Source organism: Micromys minutus (genome assembly GCF_963924665.1).
Source record: "Micromys minutus genome assembly, chromosome: 25".
Classification (NCBI taxonomy): Eukaryota; Metazoa; Chordata; class Mammalia; order Rodentia; family Muridae; genus Micromys; species Micromys minutus.
This window is the reverse complement of record NC_137960.1, coordinates 21,851,439-21,871,207: the sequence shown is the minus strand read 5'-3', so window position 1 is coordinate 21,871,207 and position 19,769 is coordinate 21,851,439. Positions and strand designations below refer to the sequence as shown.

The 19,769-nt window shown below is 44.1% G+C and overlaps 1 protein-coding gene across 1 annotated transcript in view; it reads right to left on the bottom strand.

The window, feature by feature from the left end:
* TET1 (tet methylcytosine dioxygenase 1) overlaps window positions 1-19,498 on the bottom strand; it is a gene marked incomplete at both ends in the record, with an annotated part of 62,542 nt that extends 43,044 nt beyond the window's left edge. The window contains 2 exons of the mRNA XM_080938211.1: window positions 4,070-4,123; window positions 17,639-19,498. Coding sequence (XP_080794337.1) covers window positions 4,070-4,123; window positions 17,639-19,498 — 1,914 coding nt within the window. The remainder of the gene's footprint in view (window positions 1-4,069; window positions 4,124-17,638) is intronic.
* Between the last annotated feature and the right edge of the window lie 271 nt (window positions 19,499-19,769).

Below are 19,769 nucleotides of genomic sequence, written 5' to 3'. Positions count from 1 at the left end.
AAGTGTGTCTGTCTGTCACAAGTTGACTCAAGCCTCAAGTGGTGATTATAGACATCTGTCACCCTGGGAGCCAATTAAAGACAGACAGGAGAGATGGGGCTAGACATATGGCTCAAGGGCACTTGTCACTGTGGTAGAGGACCAGGTTCCATTCCCTGCAGCCACATGGTGGCTCACAAACAACTGTAACCAAAGTTCCAGGGAATCAACTTCTCTTCTAATGTGCACAAGTGGGGCATGGAGACACACACCTTTACTTTCAGCACTCACAAAGAAACACTTGGTCTACATAGCAAGTTCCAGGCCAGCCAAGGCTACATAGTGAAACACTTTCTGAGGAAAAGGGACACAAAGATGGAGGGTTCGCATGGTGTACGTGATCAAAATACAACATCACACACATTAAATATCAAAAAGGGGTCCTGTGGAGATAGAGGAGATAGATGGCCCAGTTGGCAAACTGCTTACTGGACAAGCATGAGGACCTGAGTTCAGGTCTTGAGGACACATTTGAAATGTCTCTCCCTTGTGGTGGAGGAGAGGGGTCCCTGGGGCCTGGCTGAGGTTCAGTGAGAGACCTTGTTTGGAAAGTAAACTAGAAAGGAGTTGAGAAAGCCAAGTGACTGGGACTTCTGGCCTCCACAGGTACTTGTACACCATAAACACGCAGACATACAAAATGGAGAATCATGCTGTATTATATTTATATTATAATTATATGATTAATAATTAATATGCTAATAATGTTTTAGAAAGATCAATTTTGATAAGTAATTAGATCAACCAAGGTTTTATTTGTTTGGTTGTGTATTATTAAAAAATAAATGAACCAAGGCATGGTTGCTCATGCCTTTAATTCCAACACTCAGCAGGCAAAGACAGGTGGATCTTTATGAGTTCCAGGCTAGCCGGGTCTACATAGTAGACTCTGTCAGAAGAAAAAAGGAAACAAGAAGAAATGAGGTAATTCAAATTATACTCAACTGGGCTCAGGAGTTAGCAGGGTTCAGAGCAGGAGGTAATGTACATCTTCCAATTTCCTCCATCATCACATTCCTCATCTAACTATATCCTAGATGCACGAAGATGGGGGGAAAATTGGAAATCAGTCATTTGCCCCTTCTTCGTGACAGGGGACCTGGGATATTTGAAGGTCTAAGGCGTCAGGGTGAACACACAGGTCTTTGGCACAATACCACCTTTGCAAAAGAGAAATAAGTCAGGGACAAAATCCACCTGTAGAGTCCCATCTCTGAACCCTGCATAGGGGGTCTAGTCAGATAGAACCTTTGTATTCTAACTCCCAATGTCCAGCTGAGAGCTATGTACACTATCCCTAATCCCGCATAGCATGCTGAAGAACTGAGAGCTATGTACACTATCCCTAATCCCGCATAGCATGCTGAAGAACTGAGAGCTATGTACACTATCCCTAATCCTGCATAGCACGCAGAAGAACTGAGAGCTATGATTCCTTTAGCTGAATTTTACACGCCTATAGTTCAAATCTAAATTGGTATGGCTAGTACGATACAGAGATACAAAGCTTTTTTTTTTCTTTTTGCAATTTTTAAACTTTTTTTTATCATAGTGTATGGATATACACATGACAGGATGCTAAAAAATGAATAGGATCAAAAATTGTCAAGATACTTTAAAATACCTAAAAAAAAAAAAAAAAAAAAAAAAAAAAAAAAACCCTTAAAATCCCAACATTAAACATTCCTTTTGGCTAGAAATATTGGCTTGTGTTGGAAATTCTGCATTAAGAAGTTTGAGACAAGAATATCTGGAGCTTGAGGTAAGAGAGCAACTTCCCAGGCCTCCCTATGCTATGTGGTGAGAACCTTGTCTTAAAGCACAATAAAAAAAAAAAAAAAAGAAAGAAAGAAACAAAACAAACAACAATAAAAAGCATGCCCTTGGGGCACACACCTCTCATCCCAGCACTCAGGAGACAGAGGCAGAGACAAAGGAGACTCAGGATGGATCTGAGCTAGGGCCACCTGTGACTCTCCCCTTTAACCATGTCAGGTGACTCAGAACCACCTGTAGCTGCAGAGCTTGAGCGCTGCTGCCCTCTTCTGGACACCAGGTGCACCTGCACTCATTTGCACGTACACAGAACTGCATTTCCAAGCAGATGGTGGTGGCACATGCCTTTAGTCTCAGCACTTGGGAGATAGAAGCAGATGAATCTAAGTTTGAGGTCAGCCTGGTTCAAGGAAAGCCAGGGCTACACAGAGAAACCCTGATTTGAAACTTACCCCTACACAAAAACACTTTTATTCTAGAAAACTAAAAACAAAAAAGTTTTTATTTTGTCAATTTCATTTTCTTCAACAGACACCAACTATGGAAAGCTTGTAGTAAGCAAGAATTCAATCCTGCTTGCTGGGACAGAAGAAATTAAGCCGCCACAGGGTCACAGTCTACTGCATGAGTGCTCAAAGAAACATGCTGCATTTACTTCTGACAGGCAACAGGTTACAAGAGACACATAGACTAACAAAACACAAAGCCCCCACCCCCCTCTATGATTAGTTCTGCACATAATCTGTCTCTTACATGGGTATTTAAACTTACAGTATGCATGTGAGTGTGCATGCACACATACCTACCCATTTATGAGCCATTTACAACAACAAGACTAAAATAGCTTCTTTTGTGGTTTTAAGGTCTCAAGTAACCCAGGCCTCAAACTCACTATGTAGCTAAAGCTAGCCCTGAATGCCTAATCCTTCAGCTTCTGCCTCCAAAGTGCTAGGATTACAGGTAATACAGGGATTTAAGTCAGTGATGGGCTACAATTAGGAGGTATGAAAGGTTACCAACAGATGAATCACATGATGAAAAACATAAATTGGTTTAATGTACTCTACACACAACCCCTACTTGATTTGCCCAGGCCTCATGAAAATGCATGCCAAACAGTCACACTTATTCCACAGAGCCTACCACTTTGCTGACTGTGGTCAATTTCTAGTAAGCACTTCTTCTTTGATCAATAAATGTTCTTGCCCTTGCTGTGTGCACACAGGAAACAGAAACCTCAAAGTGGTCAGTGAAACCAGTAAGCAAGGCAATGCCTGTCTCTCAGAGCCAGCATTTAAAAGTCACACAACGGGGGCAACGAATAAAATCAGGATCTGCCACAGTTCAGCACGCTGGAGGGCTAAAATTTTATTTGCAGACAAAGCTATAATTACATTTAAATCCTTTTACATTAAACACACGGAACAATTCTGTAGACAGGTGGTTCTGCTGCCTAATAGTTCCTCTACAATGAAAACAATTGCTAACATTCATAGTATTGCATTGTAGAGCTGGAAATCTTAAACCCATAAGCAATTTGCAAGGCTAAAGCTAGATAGCCTTGAACTTCGTGTGAGGCCATAGGCTTTTAAATTAACTCTTCCATACCGTAACAAAACTGCAAACAGATCCCGAGCAAACAACCAAATCAGGTTATGCTGAACTCTCAGCATGCAATCTATACAAAGTAAGTAAAACGTGCTGATTCCTTAAATCCATGGCAGCCAAAATTAAATATGGCATAATGAACACTTCACATTAAGCAATTAGAGTTTAACTATAAGGTCTCAGTGAACTTGAAGTTGAACTAAAAACTCTAAGGTCATCTCCCCTCCCCCACACTTGGGAAAATGACATATCAGATTTCACAACAGTATTTTCTAGATGTTTAAAATTTTCTTAAATCACAACCAAATCATGGCTGTCAACTTCGCCACCATGGAGCTGATGTCCACAGGGTGCAGCCCAAAGATGCAGATGGCACAAAGGGAGCTGGAGAAAAAGGATTATTCAACACTTTGCATGTAAACTTTTCCTTCTGTGCAACATTTATAAGCTGCAAATAAAGGATGCTAATGTGGACCGTAAGGGGTTGGGGGGGGGGGAGCAACTCTGGCTGAGTGAAAATTCATGTAACCACTGACAACCTGGGAAAATCCAAATCCACTGTACTGTAAATTCACCCTCAGATGATAGAAAAATACTGTATAAAATGGAAATATATATATATATCATTTCATCAAGAGCTGATTACCTTTAAAACTTTGGGCTTCTTTTCCCTCTGGGGCCTCTTGTTTTCTTTTGTAACCTAAAATTAAAAAAAAAAAAAAAAGTAAAATTGAAATGTAAGCCTCCGTTAAAAAAATATGTATATATATATACATATACATATACATATATATACATATATATCAGCTCCCACCCTTCTCCCCCCACCGCCAAAAATTTTGCTACTTCTCTGTAAAAACTACTTATACCATTTAATACCACCAACATGTTAGTCAATCAGACCCTGAAGAGCTTATGTAAAATGTATACTTTAAAAGTCACTGGAAAGAAAAACAACCAACAACCTTGCATAAATAAAGATGGAGGGAAATGCCCCCTTTCCCCCTAAAAGTCTGTCTTAATTAGCCTCTGCATTCTTCACGGAGAAGCCCACGAGGTAGCCATCTTGCCTGCTTCTGCAGAGGAAGCCTCCACAGAGAGCAGCTCTGCAAACTGCTTTTGGTATCATTATCATGGTGTTTAAAGGCAGCCCTGGCCTGCCAGCACTGTAGACGTGCTGGGCATGCCTTTTGCAAAAACAGCCCCACAAAGAGTGCAGCCAATGGCAAGGCAGAGCTTAGAGACTCCAAAGTGATCTTCGCAGCCTAGCACTATCCCAGACAAAGGATCTCCTGTGAGGCTGGGCTCTCACCACAGGACACAGGCAGCCACAAGCTGCGACATGGAGTTCTCTGCAGAGGATCTGGTCGCCGCCACCGAAATCACAGGAGGCTTCTGCAAAAGACAATGTTCTCAAATCCCCCAGGTCGCCACCATCGGATCGATGGCGGAATCTCCCTGAGCAGGAACCTCTGGGTGGCACCAGGGCAGGTCGGCGCAGGGAGGGGCAAGCTACTCTGTATCACCGGGCAGGAGATAGCCCTGAGCCCAAGGGGGCATCGGGGCTCACAGCAACCCTGGAAGGTATTGTGCATTTTGACTTTATAAGGCAAGGCTAAATATTGGCGATATTGAAAGCGGGGAGGTTAAGTGAGGACAGCGCAGGCTCAGCTGTTGGGCTGCGTGTCTCATTCCTGGGAACCACACCTCGGTGCAGCCGGCGCTTGGCCTAGAAACAGCTATTTGATTTTTGTCAATAAATGTCCAAAGACAAAGTCGGACTGAAAAATGACAATCAGCCACTTAGAAGCGAAAAAGACAGGATGTGGACAGGAGAGGGGGTGGAGTTTTCAAAATACAATCGGCACGCTCTTAGTGACTACAGAGATGGAAGACTGTGTGTAAGCTGATGACCTTCAGTGCCCAAAGAAATCCGCGCCTTACCAGAAGGCACACTCCAACCTGAACCTTTGGGAGTGGGGGTATTTTCTGTCTCCTCCCAAGATCATCAGCTGCAACCAAGCCTCTCATCAAACCTCCAGCTGGGTTCCCAGGTTGAGGCTTCTTATACCGGCTTGATGGTCAACCAGCCACTTCCCCAGGAGCTGAACCTGAGCCCGGGATTAAACATCTGTGTGCGCTCGCTAGCACAATCACACAATCTCACACACACAATCTCTCTCTCTCTCTCTCTCTCTCTCTCACTCACACACACACACACACACACACACACACACATCTGGACTGCACCCATGCTCAGTGAGTAGTAGACTTAGGGAGCCGGCACCACGTGACACCTGCCAGACTCCAGGGAAGGCAGGACCAAGAGCAGTCGCCCCCCCCCCCCGTCCCTCCCCCCTCGATCGCTCCCTTGCGTTTGCTGTAATAGCGGCAAAGACTCTCTAGTGGCAGAGTAGCTGTGGCGAGCTGGGCTGGCCCAAGGTCACTGCCAAAAAACTGTACAGGGACTGATCACAGCCACCTTGACAGCTGCACAGATCTTGGGAAGCAAGCCCAAGCTCCTGCCTCCTGGGGCCAAAGTTTCTGCAGTGCATTTGCAGGATTGGCAGGATGGCTTGCCTGGCTGTGAGGCCAAAAATGGGTTTTCCACTTGCAGTTGAATTCAGAACAGATTCCCACAACCAGAACGAGAGTGTGGGCCGGAAGGCCTGTGTTTCATCACCCTCCCTTCTGAGGCTTGTAGGCTGCCACGAAAGCGCGCTTTTCTGTACAGCATTTGTTTTCCCATTTATTTCATTATTTATTAGTACTTCCGCTTGAACCTAGGTGCCCTTGCCCGCTAAGCAAGTGCTCTATTAATAAACTCCATGCTCCTGTTCCTAGATTTCCCTTGTTACACCATCCACTAGACTGCCCTGTCATGTACAAAATTTTTAACTAATTCACAGATGGGGGCAGGGGACAGACGGGATGGGATGGTGACAAGAGAGCTAACTTCTACTACTCTGGAGGATGAGATGGAGAGTGAGACACTGCCTTCAACTAATCACAACAAAAACATACCCATGCTCCTTACTGCAGCACCCAAGGAAAACTGGGGCAGGGGCACCACCATGAGTTCAAGGCCAGCCTCAGACACATAGCAAGTACCAGGCTAGTCACACTGTATAGGAAGAGTCTACCTCAAAGAGAGAGAGAGACAGGAAAGGGAAGGCAAAGAAGAAAAGTGCACATAGGATCTGGAGAGATGGCTCAGTGGTTAAGAGCACTGACTGCTCTCCCAGACATCCAGAGTTCACAAGCATTTGTAATGGGATCCAATGCCCTCTTCTGGTGTGTCTGAAGACAGCTATAGTGTGCTCACATACATAGGTAAATAAAATCTTTCTTAAAAAAAGAAAGAAAGGTGCACATACCCTACCTATCCCAATAGCTATATGGAATTCATCTTTTTGTTAAATATTTATACGGAAACCAAGGGAATCTGGCCCAACCATAGCACCAGTGAAAACAGAGCAAACACTGAGAACTGCTGTGGGCCCAGGGGTGGCACACACCTTAATCCCAACACTCAAGAGGCAGAGGCGGACAGATCCACGAGAGTTTGAGTCCAGCCTGGTCTACAGAGTGAGTTCCAAAACAGCTAGAGCTACAAAGAGGTTAGGGTGGGAAGGGAGTGGCTCCATGGAGAACCAAAGCAACCAAGGAGTAACTGAAACACAGGCCACATCTGTTCAGGGTGGAGGACCGCTGGACCAGTGGACCACAGTTCTCCATCATTTAACTGATGTTGTCAACTTTGAAAGACATCCCAATTCCTTTTTCTTTTATGTTATTTATTTTATTGTGTATGTCTATGTTTGTGTGAAACTTCATAGCAAGTGGAGTTCAAAGGGATTAGTTTGAGGAGTTAACTGTCTCCCATCACTAGAGTCCTAGGGGTCAAATTTAGATCAGCCTTTCTTAGCCCTCTGAGTCACCTCAAGGATCCTGTCTTCTCAAAGAACGTCCAGAGCACCCTGCTAGTGTATAACCCCACCAGCCGGTCATTCAGGGCAGACCCCCACCCTTCGAGTTCCACGACTTTGTCCCAGAGATTGTGCCTACTCTGGCAGATATATGCACATACTTGTAGAAAGTATGTGCATATATCTGCCTTCCCATTGGTTGCTCAATATTTAGTAATGCTACCACGACACAGAACATATAATTATGTTATGATTATACATTTTAAATCAATGTATTACCTGTAACAGTCACAAAATAAATCATGCTCAGAGAGAAGGGATGCTCCGCCCACACAGCATTATACTTGGCGCCTTCAGAGAATGTGGAAGCACACACTATTCTGAAAAATTAGTTACTAAATAAATGCAAAGCTCATCTTGGCCAGATGGGTGGTTGAAGAAAGAGCTACACTGACACCTCATATCCAACACTGGGGTAGAATGTGGGTGCACACAGGCTCAGACTTAGGGGATTCTATTCCCATTACAGTTTGTTCCTCTGCCTACATCTTTAAGATTTGACAGTCTCAGCTGAGAATTTAGATAACATTGGGCTTACAAGAAGCCAGAAGGAGGCCTTAAGAGCGCATGCTTTTCCTGTGCATGTACACATGCTTGCACATGTTTTTAAATGTTATGTATAGAGTGCTCTGTTGCATGTAAACCTGCATGCCAGAAGAGGGCTTTAGATCCTACTATAGATGGTCATGAGCCAGTGAACCCCTGAGCCAACTCTCCAGCCCTGCACATGCCCGTATTTAAAAATAAATCAGCCAGGAGGCAGAGGCAGGTAGATGAGTTCAAGGTCAGCCTGGTGTCTCAGAAAACACACAAAAAAGAATTGCACTTTTTGTTTGGCCAATTACGATAGCTCACACCTTTAATTCCATGATTTGAGAGGCAATTGGAATTTGAGGACACAACCTGGTCAGAGCCACAGTGTGACCTTGTCTCAACATGCCCATCCCCCCAGAAAAGAATGACAGCTGTTGCAAGGTGTTGCAAATTAAGAGTCCATCCTTTGCCACATAGTAAATCCAGGTGCTAACTTAAGTTAAATGAGATCTTGTCTCTAAACAACCTGTATATGTATAAGTATGTGTATGTATATTTTATAGATAGATAGATAGATAGATAGATAGATAGATAGATAGATAGATATAAAATATTGAGCCTATCTCATGAGACACCTCCCAACTCCTTCAGGTCTAGAAATGCTATGTGGTATGGTTTCAAAAAAAATTATTATCCAGCTAATGTTCTTTAAATTTAATGATATGGGGGCTGGAGAGATGGCTCAATGGTTAAGAGCACCGAGTGCTCTTCCAGAGGTCCTGAGTTCAAATCCTAGCAACCACATGGTGGCTCAAAAAAAACAGCTGTAATAAGATCTGACGCCCTCTTCTGGTGTGTCTGAAAACAGCTATAATAAATAAATCTCTTTTAAAAAATTTAAAGATATGGATGGTTTGTTGCTCTGGATAAGTTTAATTTCCTGCATCTACTGCACACTGCTAACAGTCACCTCCCTGTTACTCAGCTCTAGGGAATCTGACCCTGTCCCTCCTTCTCTGGTTTCCAGGCATCCAAACACACACACATAAAGACAGAAAACTACAATAGTAATATATATTAAATAAAATAAGATAAAAAGCACTCATTTCCCTGAGGGTTTTGATGGCCAACCTGGGTCACACAGCTAAACTCTCAATAAAAGGTCCTTTGACAGCTGTGTGGTAGTGGTGCATGCTTTTAATTTCAGCACTCAGGAGTCAAAGGCAGGCAGATCTCTAGATTTCCAGGGTAGCCTGCTCTATAGAGCGAGGTCCAGAGCAGCTAGAGATATACAGAGGAACCGTATCTTCAGGAGAGGGGTGAGAAAAGACTTTTGAAACTTCTACAAAACACAGCTTGCATGCTTGCTCCATTTCTGGACATGGAAGGGTGTTTCCAAACTTTAGGATTTTGCAATGCAAAAAAAAAAAAAAAAAAACTTTAGGGATAGCTTGTAGGTGTCAAGGGCAAAGGGCTAGCCCCAACATGAAAACAAACCTGGGCTATTTTATCACAGACCTCAGGGGAAAATATGAGTAGAAAGTTGGAAGTCTGTTAAATGCCTGTGTCAGGGTCTGGGGTCAGGGAGAACATCCAGAAAGCCATCAAGACCCCAAGAGGTCTGAGGCTCACCCTCACAACCCTCACAGTGCAGGCTTGATGGAAATGTGAAAAATTGCCTGCTTCTGTCAGAAACATCTTAGTTAAAAAAACAAAAATCAAAACAAAACAAAAAACAATTTGAACCGTGTTTTATGTGTGTGCTTTGCTTACACGTTGAATCTATGCACATGTGTGCCTGGTGCCTTGTAGAGAGCTTTAGATTCCTCTGGACTGAATTGGGAATGCCTTGTGGTTGCTTGGAACCCAGGTCCACTGAAAGAGCAGCAAGAAGTCATGGCTTCAGCCCTATAATGCTGTTAACATGGGTAATTCCTCCTCGTCCTTCGTCCTTCTCCTCCTGCTTTGTTTTTGAGACATGAGGCTGGCTCTGAACTCAAACAATATGCTAGCCTCATCATCCTGAGTGCTGGGAATAATGTCTTATCCAAGATCAATATGTCCTTGGAATGGCCCAAACCCCACTGATGCCATTATTAAATTGATGTCCCTGACTGGTAGCTGGTGTAATTATGTCATTGGAGAATTATGGCTGTCCATAATTAACAGAGCTGAGTACAAGTGTAATGAGCAATCACAACTCAATATTCTGTGTCCATGCTGAGCAGTGGTGGCCTTTAATCCCAGCACTCTGGAGTCAGAGGCAGGAGGACCTCCAAGTTTGAGGCCAGGGCCTACAACAGCCAGGACTACACAGAGAAACCCTTGCCTTCAGGAGGGAGAAAATAAAAATCTATGTAATCTGAAATCTTGGATAAATCTGGTATCAAGATTGCTGGAGGCCTGGAGATGATTTCTCAGTAGAAGAATGTCTACCTAGTTACCTTGAGGCTCCAGGGTAAATGCTGAATGCCACCCCTCTGGCACTGGGGAGGCAGCCGTAAGAGGACCTTGTGGGCTTGCTGGGCAGCCAGTCTAAGTGTTAGGAGGAAGACATTCCTGTTGACATTTGTTCTCTAAGCAAACATGTACACACACATTCAATGAAGTAAGGAAAGTATTTTTAGACCTAAAAGGGAATTTGATTCTCTTTCCTCTTCAGTGACCATCCCTCAACCAGCCGCTGCTGGGCTTTGCTCCTTTCCCACCTATTCTGTTTATTGTCACTAGAGCTAAGAGAAATGGTGGACAAAATGAGCAGACCTCCAGCCCACATCCTGACTCCCCATCAACCACAGCCTTAGGCAAGCCATCTGGCCTCTGTGTGTCCCAATGTATGTATTGCTTCACTAGCCGTAGGCAGAAAGTCTTTCAGAGGACTGCTGTAAGATGGAATGTGTGTCAAGTGTCCAGTGCAGACCATTGGAGACCTATTAAATACTCAATGCCCAAATCACCACCTGTTCCAGGACATGGGACATGCCTGTAATCTCAGAACTTCAGAGACTGAGGTGAGAGGCCTGAGTCACATGCTGGTCTGGTCTATCTAGGCCAGCCAGGACTACATAGTGAGACCCTTTTCCAAACATTTTGAAAATTATTATTCCCAAAATAGTGCAAAAAATAAAAATACAAACACACACACACACTCACACTGATGTTGATGTTCACTATGTACGTACAGTTCCACTGAATTCAACCAACATCTAATGGTACCCACCACAAACCAGACACAGTGCAGAAAGGAATGAGCGGGGAGAAAAGACTCCTAGCCCCACAAACATGCCACTGAAGTGAAGCATTCAGGACATTTTAATTTCACGTGATAATTCTAGATGAAAAAGATTCAACAAAAACAATCATGGGGGAGGGGCTAGATAAAATAAAAAATAAAGTTAATTAAAATTGAAAAGGCAGCCATGTGGTAGTAGCACGGGCCTTTAACCCCAGAACCTGAGAGGCAGAAGCAGGTAAGATAAGGCCAGCCTGATCTACAGATTAAGTTTCAGAACAACCAGGTCTGCACAGAAAAATCCCCTCTTGAAAAATATCAAAATAATAATAATAACAACAACAACAACAGGAAACTGTATCTAATGAGGGGTATGTTCTCTATGTCACCCAGGGTGGTTTTGAAGTCATGAGCTTAACTGGTTCTGCTGCCAATCCTCCTGGTACTAAGATTACAACCATGTCATGCCGGCATGAAAACATTTCAAAAGAAGGGCAAAAGATCACCACAGCACAGGATAGGAAACGATACCATAATTGTCATGTTACCGAAATGTGAAACAAAATTATAGTGAAAGCCAGGTGCTGGGAACCCCCAGGGACACAGCTGTTGAGGAAGCTCACAGGCTGGTCAATGCTAGGAGCCTCAAAACTGAAAATCCTCAGCAGAGCAACAAGATACCATACTGTGGAAATACAAATCAGAGGAGGCTGGAAATGGCTCAGCAAGTAAAAGTTTACCCAACAGACTTACCCCAAGGTTGTCCTCCAACCTCCATATATGAACTCTGATGCTAAGCACAAGCTATGGTCTGTCTGTCTCTATTTCATCCTCTGACCTCCACAAAAGGGCTGTGATGCTCTGAACATGCTATGACCTCTCTGTTTTACACACACACACACACACACACACACACACACACACACACATGTTGATAAGACGGTATTGTGAAGAAACTAAACCTGTCTTTGTCCACCCTGTGAAACCTTCAGAAATCTCTTCAGTAAATTAGTATGTTACTTTTAGTCCACCCCCTACACACACATACTGGAAACATGTCAGACTTTATCACTACAGAATCGAAGGTAGCTGTAACAGTTGGCAGACCGCTTGCCTAACATGCACAAACCCCAAGGTTGCAGCCACAACAAACGTGTTGGTATGCACCTATAATCGAAATAATACATTGGTGGAGGCAGGAGGCTGAGAAATTCAAGGTCATCCTCAGCTACACCGCATGTCTGAGTCCAGCCTGGACTACATGAGATCCCCCCTTGAGAGAGTAACCCCTAATCTTGCACCTGCATCTGGCCCATAAAGACCTCATTGTGCTTCCTCCTGTCCCCCTTTTTCTGTCCAGTTTGGTGTGGCAAGCAAAACCTAATAAAATATTGTTTGAAGTTATATGGTTAGCTAGTAATGAAGACAGTCTTCAGATATGGGAATTTTAAAATTATTTTGGGGGTGGGGGTCTATTTTTCTTTCTTGGTTTGTTTCTGAGGCAGGGTCTTCAATAGCCCAGGCTAGCTTTCTATACAGCCAGAGATGACTTTGAACTCCTGTCTTCACTTTCCAGGAGCTGGGCTCACAGGCTTACTCCAGCATCCTTAGCTTGGTTGGCAGGGTTTTGTTGTTGTTCGTGTTTTGTTTTAAATAAAGAGGCCTGGTTTCTCTGTGTAGCCCTAGTAATCATGGAACTCATTCTGTTTAGACCAGGCTGGCCTTGAACTCAGAGATCCGCCTGCCTCTGCCTCTGGGACTAAAGTACTAAGTACTGGGACTAAAGGAGTGCATAGGCACACCCAGCTAGGTTGGTTATTAACAAAGCAGAAAAACTGCTCAGTTAAATAAACAAAAAATTAAAACAAATTTTTAACTGCTACAAGTGCTAAAGACTTGGATTTTATTTTCAGCCAAGTGGTGGCACCTAGCTTTCTGTTTCTAAAGCCTTCTTCTGATTTCTGTGGACACCATAAGGTGGACTTATTTACATACAGACAAACTCACATACAGAAAAATGAGCAAATCTTTTGACATTCCTGACACCTGGTAAACAAATCTTGCAATCTGTAGATGCAAATTAGCTCTCTAAGAAGAAATGTACGCACATTGGCAGGAAGTTTTGCTGCCTGCAACCTCTGTAGCTCTGCCCAGCACTCCATGGCTTAGATCAGCTAGCAGTAGCCATCCACTGTCTGGCCCCTCCCACTTTCTCCTGTTCCTGACTCCACTTTTGCTCTTTAACAAGAAACTTGACAGCAAACTAAGTTTACATATGAGATATAAAATAAAAGCAGGCCATAGATATCAAGAGTTCTGCATCACGTGGAAACAGATGCTCAGACAGGGAAACTTGTACTGCACAGACACAAAGGTGAGCACTGGTATCTTTGTGCATGTTCACGTATGTATGCATGTGTACACACGTGGTGGCCAAAGGTCAAGTTTCCAAAGCTGTTCCCAGTGAACCAGGTCTTTCATTGAACCAGGAGCTCACCCATTTGGCTAAAGTGGCCAGCCAGCAAGCCATAGGTGTCCAGCTCTCTACCTCCGAAGAGCAGACAAAGGCACAGTTTATGGGCTCAGCTTTTTGCATGAATACCGACTGAGCATCCACTGGGTAGATAGAATGGGTCTCTTTCTGCCTTGATCACTATACAGCCAAGGCTGGCCTCAAATTAAACTTTCCTTTCTTAAAAATGTATAGATCATACATACTACATAAACTGGGCTGTGTGAAGCCCTGAGGAGCAAGGCCAAATGATGCTCCCTTTACTCCTAAATCCCATCATGGAAGGTGAAATAAACTGAGTTTTGAACAATTCTGCAATGTCTGATGCATGGACGTATCACATACTGCATGCTCCTGACCTGGGCCACCAGAAGCACACTTCTGAGCAGGCATGTTATGTTGACTTGTGCCTATAATTTCCATATTCAACAGAATGAGGCAGGAGCATCTGTCATTTTGAGATAGGTCTGCTCTATGTAGCAATTTCTAGAAGAGTCTGAAGCTACAGTGAGGCTCAGTGGCACACACATCTAATTCAAGCATATAAAAGGCGGATCATCAAGGGTTACACAGAGAAACCCTGTGTCAAAAAAATAAAAACAAGGGCTGGAGAGATGGCTCAGTGGTTAAGAACACTCACTGCTCTCCCAGAGGTTCTGAGTTCAATTCCCAGCAACCACATGGTGGCTCACAACCATCTGTAATGGGATCTGATGCCTTCTTCTGAGTGTGTCTGAAGACAGCGACAGTGTACTCATAAATAAAATAAATAAGTAAATCTTTTAAAAAAGAGCTGGTTTGGGATCTGGAGCAGTTAGGACAGCACACTATGTCAACAGAACATCACACCAGAGAATACAATGGCCGGAGGTACAAATAGACTAATTTTGAGACAATTTGAGTATCAAAGACGGATTTGGGGTATATGAATCATTGAAAAAGAAAATACATGTTTACTATGCAAACATCCCTCAAATCAAATAATGCTAACAAGAGATGATAATCCACTGTACTGACTGGTTTTGTGTCAACTTGACACAAGATGAAGTTCTCAAAGAGAAAGAAGCCTCAGTTGAGGAAATACCTCCATGAGATCCAGGTGTAAAGCATTTTCTCAACTAATGATCAAGGGGGGAGGGCCCAGCCCATTGTGGGTGGAGCCATCCCTGGGCTGGTAGACCTGGGTTCTATAAGAAAGCACGCTGAGCAAGCCATGGGAAGCAAGCCAGTAAGTGACATTCCTCCATGGCCTCTGCATCAGCTCCTGCTTCCTGACCTGCTTGGGTTCCTGTCCTGACTTCCCCTGGTGATGAACAGCAATATGGAAGTGTAAGCTGAGTAAACCCTTTCCTCCCCAACTTGGTTCTTCGTCATGATATTTTGTGCAGGAATAGAAACCCTGACTAAGACATCCACCAATGATAATAAAAGTCCAGGAGTTCAGCCAGGCATCATAGTACACCAAGCAATTCAGAAGTTAAGAAAGGAGATTAGAAGATCAAGGTCGGGACTGAAGAGATAGCTCAGTGGTTAAGGACCCAAGTTCAATTGGGGCACTTCACAAGCGTCTGTAACTCCAGTTCCAGGGCAAACATGCATATGGGCAAAACTCCAAAGCACAGACACCCTTACCAGACATACATGCAGGCAAAACTCCAAAACACAGACTATGTATATAAAAAATAAAAATTCGAGATTCTCAGTAGGGACACAGCTCATTGTGGGCAGTGCCACTCATAGGCTGGCCCACCAGGTAAGTACAGGAAGTAGACTAGAGCTGGTTTTAATCGTAGCACTGAGAAAACAGAGGCAGGTGGATCTCTGTGAATTCAAACCCAGCCTGGTCTACAGAGTGAGCTCCAGGACAGCCAGGGCTACATACACAGAAAAAAAAAAAAAAAAAAAACAGGAAGTAGGCTGGGCACTCCATGAAGAGCAAGCCAGGAAGCAGCATTCCTCAGTGGCTTCTGCTTCCTTTCCTGCCTCAAGGTTCCCACCTGGGATTCCTTGACTTCTCCTGATGACAGACTTTACCCTGTAAACCAAATAAACCTTCCCCAAAGGAAAAGGCATCATTCTTGGGTACAGTTAGGGGACAGCCTTTCTTTCTCAAAGAAAATCAGAGGCAAAAGGGAGCAGATGGGTGGGGGATGGAGGGCAATCAGATACCCTCTTGAATACCTTATATTAGTCACTAACAAACTGAAGCTTCGTATAGCATTTCTGGGCCTATACATTTTTACTGTTCCATCATTTCATCTTTTTGTTTTCTCTCTCTCTCTCTCTCTCTTCTTTTCCTTTTTAGATAAGATCTTCCTTATGTAGACCAGGTTTGCCCTTAATTTCAGAAATCGGCTTGCCTCTGCCTTCCCAGGTGCTAGGACTAAATCTCATGCCACCACGCCCACCTAGCCTATTCATTTTCAGTAATAGACCATATGCCAGTGGCTTTTTCTGACTAAATTTTGGTATCTATACATTCCATTAAAGCAAACAAAACACAACAAGAACCCACAAATTGACAGCAAACTGAATACTGAAATTCTCACAGCAACAGATAAAGGCTTCAGATACAGCTGTAGTCAAACAGGTGGAGAAGCAGGTGTGCAGACCTTGTCCTGCAATGGAAGATGGATGAAGGAAACAGCTATTTTGGATAGTCAATGTGTATAGAGGCTAAGCTGCTGAACCAAAGAGGGAGGGGTTTGAGAAAGACAACAATTCTATGGTCTAATTGACCAGTGTGTTTGAAGGTGGAGTGTTTGGAATGGCCCAGGCCAATGGTAATCAAGGGAGATCATCCTGCTAGTAATATTCCTATTGTACTAGGGATGGATTTGTAAACTATTCATAACTGGCCTGTGTGTGTGTGTGTGTGTGTGTGTGTGTAAGATGATTTCAACCAGCATTGTTGTTGCCTGGTTGAACTAGTCCACACTGTTAATCCCAACACTCAGGAGATGTAAGAGACAGATCTCTGTTAGTTGTAACCCAACTGGTCTAAACAATGTGATTTTTGTCTCCAAAAAAATTAAAAATTTTATCTCCCCGGCCCCTTCCCTACTTTTGGTATTTTTAGAAATGGCCATGCTCTAATATAACCTAGGCTGGCCTCAACCACGAGGCAATTCTCCTGCCTAGCATCTGAGTGTTGGAGTTAAACAAGTGCCTGTGTCATTAAGTATCCATCTGGGGAGAAACCCTTTAAATGCTCATCAACATAGGACTGGCTTATTGTCTAACCCCTTTTCAAAGTCTCAGATAATAAGGCAACAGCATTTTAAGAAGTTAAAAGGCTAATGCAGTTAAAAGTTTACAGTCTTCCTGGAAGTAAGGGGGCTTCCCTTACATGCAGCCCAGGTTACTCTGGAACTTGCTACATGGTTCAGGTTGGCCTCAAATTCATAGTAACCTGTTAATCACTCCTAAGCCCATGCCAAACATGCACGGTGTAAAGTCAATGGAGAAGTTTCAAGAGCTGGTTCTTTCCTTCCACTCTCCAGGATCCAGGCCATCAGACTAGGAGATATAATGTGTACCTTTTCCCACTGAGCCATCTTTTTGGTCCTTATTTCAATGTTAAAAAAAATATTTTTTCTTATCTATGTGCATCTGATGGGTTCCTATGTACCACATGCATGCATGCTCAGAACCTCATTGTTCCTGTTACAGGAGTCTCAGGCAGTTCTGAACTATCCACAGAAGGACTAGAGATTCTGGTAAGCCTTTGCTAGCTACAAACAACCTGAGCTACAGACCTCAAGATGAAAAATTAGGTTTTGGGAAGTCTGAGGAAGGGAAGGGTAGAGAACATGCTTAGCTTAGGGGAACCCCCTAGTCAATCCCCAGCATCAATCTACCACAGGATGCCAAGATCAAAGTTTTATGGGGTGGGGGCTGATGCTGCACCAAGCCCAGGGGATCCTCCCAGCCCTTGGCAGCGCTCACCTGTACCTGTGAGGTGTCCTCTGGCTTCTTTTTGAGCACCTCGCATTTTCTCTTCTTACAGATCTGGTGGCTGTTCTTTCTGTTCTTGCAGTAGGTACATTCCCCACAGTTGACCTTCTGCTGGCAAGGCTCACAGACCCCACAGGCCTTGCGCTTCCTCCTCTCCACTGCTGGCGGTGTAGAGTCACACAGGACAGAGGAGGTACCACTGGCCCGTGTAACAGGCACAGACATTGTTGTGGCTTTGACATCAGCCGAGCTGGCCATGCTGACCTGAGAAATCCCTCCTTCAAATTTGCTGGGAGCAGCGTGAGAGCACTGAGTGAGATCTAAGGGAGCACGCTGGAGTTCATTCTCAGGGGCAGTTGTAAACCCTGGTGTGTTTGCTTGGAAAGGGTCGGCACCAAATGGCTTCTCAGCCTGTATACCACTTGCAGCTATTACCAGAGGTATTGAACTTGAATCAGAGTTTTGGGGGGATTGGGGAGTGTGTCCTGAGTCCAAAGTTAGAATTGGGGAAGCACCTTGAACTTCGAGCCCACAGGAGGCGAAGCTGTGGGACTCGGGTCCTGAAGGAAGATTACTGTAGGTAGCAACTGTGTTTGGAGACGTAGGAAGGAAGATAGGCAGGTCTGGGGCAGCTTCCGTATCCATCCCCACAGTTTCTGGTTGGTTTAGCATAGTAATAGCACCAGGATCCTCTGGTGAGTCTGAGCCCTTGGCCAGAGCCTCACCATGAACTAAGTTAGCACCAGGGAATCCCCACTGATGTGGGAGAGTACTAAAGGCCTGTCCTAGGACAGAGGTGGCATCCAGAACTTGATTTGGGTGGCTTTCCACTTGTTCTGGGGTAGTTCTAAGGGTTTCTTCTTGAGGCTTAGTATCAAGGACATTTGGCTGTGAGCCTGCCAAGATAAATTTTATCAGAGCTGTGGGATATACAGACTCATCAAGAGACATGCAGGATTTAAGGTCCAATTCAGGAAGGATCCTAAAACTGGAGTCAGGAAAGCAGTTATGGTCACTTCCCATAGGATTCTGAGAAGGATCCGACAACTTGGGAGACTCTACTTGTGAGCTAGCATCTACTAACTGATTGCTAGTGTTTTGCTGAGAGGTAACTTCGGAAGTTGATCCTTGGAGCAATGGAGCATACTCCTGAGGAGAAATGCTCACATTATCCACATTATCAGATATCTGATGAGAGAGTAGCCCTTCACCCTGTGTCCCTTCCAGTGACCAAGAAACTCCTGCCTCAAGAGTCCCATATTCGGAAATACAGCTTTGGGAATCTTCTACTCTTTGAGAGCAAGACTGGGTTATCTCTTGGCTCTCACCTTCAATTGAACACATGTTCGGTTCACCACTTAGATTCTCTGTATCTGGGGACATGACAGAATCTTGGCTGGGGACTGAATCATTTTCGGAGTGTTTTACCCCTGGGCCGTCCTGAGTATTATGCGTACACTGCTTCTTTGAAGGTGGCACTTTCTTAGGTTTGGGTGTGACTACTGGACGCTGGGAGAGCCGCCAGCTAAGAGAGGTTCTTCGAAGAGCCATTGTAAACCCGTTGCAAGTTAAGGACTCTGGGTTCTGAAAAAGAACTTGGTTTCGATCCTGATTCATTCGGGCAGCCCCGGCTCTAGTCAGAAGACTCTGAGTCGGTGTGGGGGTTTTGTCTTCCTTCTTACCATCTCTTCTTTTAATTAATTGCTTCAGTTTTCCAGAGTTCATCACCTTCCCTGATGCCCCATGTTTGACAGCCTGCTTTGATGTCTTCTTGTTCATCTGGCTGCTTTTCTTTTTCTGTAGCTTTGTTTTGACTGATTTGGAAGGCTTTGTGGGGCGGGATCGAGACATGGCTGCAGAGTAGGAAAAGATGCAAGGATGCAGGACACAGAGTCATTGGTCCTTAGCGAAGTCTTCCTTCTGAGGAGAATCTGGAGGTGTTGCCAAGCTCGGTCACATGAGGTTTGGGTCTAAAATAACAACAGCAAATATAGTTATTAGTCCTTTGTACTCTGCTAGGAAGATATTTGTTAATAAATTAATAACTAATAATAAATTAATAACTAAGAATATTTACTACCAAAGGGGGGAATACAGATAGCATTTGGGAGACTGAATTAAT